The sequence below is a fragment of the Poecilia latipinna genome, unplaced genomic scaffold, assembly GCF_001443285.1.
Source record: "Poecilia latipinna isolate Pla-1442-1.1 unplaced genomic scaffold, P_latipinna-1.0 Scaffold799, whole genome shotgun sequence".
NCBI lineage: Eukaryota > Metazoa > Chordata > Actinopteri > Cyprinodontiformes > Poeciliidae > Poecilia > Poecilia latipinna.
Genome location: NW_015113415.1, coordinates 242028 through 245017, shown reverse-complemented (window position 1 = coordinate 245017; position 2990 = coordinate 242028). Strand labels below are relative to the sequence as shown.

Genomic DNA, 2990 nt, shown 5'->3' with positions numbered 1-2990 from the left:
TTTTGGGGGCCCCTTTTTTCTTTTAAAAAAAAAAAAAAAAACCCCCCCCCCCCCCCCCCCCCCACACACACACACACACACACACACACAAAAACTATTCCAGTCCAGAAATAGCATTGTAGTGCAAATGTGTTTTCTTCCACCAAACATTTAGGTCCCTTGAGAGTAATGAAAGTACCAACAGTGGTCGATTCTTCGACAGACCTACAGAAGTAAAATATGACGGGGATGAGTTTTTGATGATGCCTCCAGAAGAAAAACTCAAACACTTTAGCTGTCGAGCTCAGTTGAACGAGGACAACCAGAAGGTAACATATATATATATATATATATATATATATATATATATATATATATATATATATATATGATGTAGAAAATAAATCTAAAGAAATAAGGTGAGTTCTTTTCTTTTTTCATATAGGTATGTTAAAGGAAAAAGAAAATCTGACTGTTATGACTGACACATTTTTCATCATGTTTGGTGAATTAGACAAATGGCTCTAACATTGTTCAACTCTGTGTGTTCAGTTTGATGCATGCATCCGGGACTTGGTGCGATGTGTGGCTCTGACCCAACTTGTGTGTGGGGAGAAACAGTTAAAACTCGCACAGGCTCATGCCAGGCTGGCTAAAGCATACTTTCAATTCAAAGGTAATACCTTTTGTATCAGTGCAGCAAAAGAGTGTTTGCATCCCACAGATTTTTTTTTTATTTTTTTTTTTCTGTTTTTGGTTGCATGAATAAATGCGCAAAGCAGTTTTTAAATTATTTTATTTATTATGCGAAAAGCTATCCGTACAACCTTAAACTATCACTAGGGTGAGAAGCTCGGTCATCCGGGAGGGACTCAGAGTAGAGCCGCTGCTCCTCCACGTCGAGAGGAGCCAGTTGAGGTGGCTCGGGCATCTGGTAAGGATGCCTCCTGGACGCCTCCCTGGTGAGGTGTTTTGGGCACGTCACACCGGTAGGAGGCCCCAGGGAAGACCCAGGACACGCTGGAGGTACTATGTCTCTCAGCTGTCCTGGGAACGCCTTGGGGTTCCCCTGGAGGAGCTGGAAGAAGTGGCTGGGGAGAGGGAAGTCTGGGCCTCCCTTCTGAAGCTGCTGCCCCCGCGACCCGACCCTGGATAAGCAGAAGAAGATGGATGGATGGATGGAGAAAAACATTTCACATGAAGCTTTTTTTTTACACATTATGATGATGTTCCTGTCTGATTATCAAATAATTTGTCAACTTGTGTTTTTTGTTTCCTATTAATTATTATCAATAATATCAGTTTATTTTTAATACCAGAATTACTTGTGCTTTGTTATTAGGTTGGGGACTACAAGCCCTGGAGCACTTGGCAGTTGCCAAAGAGTTGCTTCTTTTTCGCTCCTCCGTCTCGGCCTACAGCGAAGATGAAAAGCTTGAGGTCCTCGCATGCCGTCTAAGTGTGCACCTCACAAAGGGAGGGGCTTCACTTCTTACAGACAAATATCCTTTAATAAAATTCTAGGAGGTCAATAATTAAAAAAAACTGTATGGTAAAAGTAAACTCAAATAAAAAATTCAAAAAGAACTTGACCTTTTAACTTTGGAGGAGGCAGTCTCATCTTTCCAGGAGGCAGATAAAGTTCTGATGGAGCTTTATCAACATGGTGTTATGAACCTGGAAGAGAAGATAGAGGCTCAGCTGGACATCACCAGTGGTCTACGCAGGTACGAGATAGAGAAGAGAAGCATATACGTGTGTAGTTTTTTTTTTTTTGGCTGGAGAATATAAAAAAAACAGTTGTAGCTAGCTTATACATTAAAATAAAAAATGTTAAAGTGAAACTCCTCCCCAAATCAACTTTTGCTGATAAATTATTTGGGGTTCTATCTTTATGTTTCTGTGCGATTTTTGACATGTTTCTACAGTTCTGCATTATTTGACCTAAAACCGTCTCACTGCTTGCCTCCTTGGTCAAACGGTTCTTAGGCTCTTGAATTTTCATGCTGGTTGCAGCGGTACAGATTGGTACAACACAACACTCTATCCCTCCCCACCTCTTTTGCCCCCAGCCATCCTCTGGCAAGTCAGGAGTTGGCGTAGCAGCATTGCGATGGCGACTGGCAAGCATTGATCAATAACCTTTACTCAGCTGTACCAATATGAGATTTATTGCAATGTGGACACGGACTGGAATAGGACTCCTGTGCTCTAACTATTTATCACTATTTTGAAAAAAAAAAACAGTGACTAGAGTTGTCTGAAAAATCAATAAATATAACAAGGAGAATAAGTTGATAACAGTGCTTCTTTTGTCCTCATCACAGCTCTACTCGCCCCCTCTGCTCATCCCCTCACACTCAGCCATGTTTCTTGGCCAGGGATGGGAATTTGCTTTCAGAAGGGGGTTAATTACACTTTAATATTAAAACCTTTTTTTTTATAATTACCTACCGTATGTGTATAATATGAACTACTGTATATTTTATAGGTGTCCTGAAAAATGGTAAATTGCTTATGCATTAAGTTAATACTATTGGTTTAAGTTAAGTTAAACCTCACACAATGGTTAGTAAAACAAATTTCAAATCCAGTGGAAGGTTTAGGTCAAAATAGGTTAAAATAAATATGTACAATCACATTAGTTTTTGATGCATGTAATTGCGACCCTTTATTAACAACTAAAAATATACACAGGTATATAGTTTGTTTAGCCACTAGATGGCAGTATACTACTGCAAGTTGACAGGCGTGTTTGGTGAGTTGTGTGGCATAGATGTTTGTATTTCACATTCTCTTGAACTAAACTTGAATTTTCCTCAAGCTTTGGTTTCTGGTGTTTGCAGATGCTTTTGGGTGGGTTGCTGCTTTTGTATTTAATGACTAATAATGCGTTCTGCTTGTTTGTTTGGATTTGGCTTCCATCTTTATTTTTGAATCTGTTAAACCTCACAAAGCTTGTCTGTGTTTTTTTTTTTTTTTTTTTTTTGTATTTTATTAAATTTTTAGTT

At 39.0% G+C, this 2990-nt stretch overlaps 1 protein-coding gene across 1 annotated transcript in view; it reads left to right on the top strand.

Annotated features, from left to right (window-relative positions):
* Positions 1-2990, top strand: part of ttc23 (tetratricopeptide repeat domain 23) — a 27915-nt gene that overhangs the window by 3996 nt on the left and 20929 nt on the right. The window contains exons 2-5 of the mRNA XM_015046949.1: positions 155-308; positions 532-655; positions 1322-1481; positions 1581-1706. Coding sequence (XP_014902435.1) covers positions 155-308; positions 532-655; positions 1322-1481; positions 1581-1706 — 564 coding nt within the window. The remainder of the gene's footprint in view (positions 1-154; positions 309-531; positions 656-1321; positions 1482-1580; positions 1707-2990) is intronic.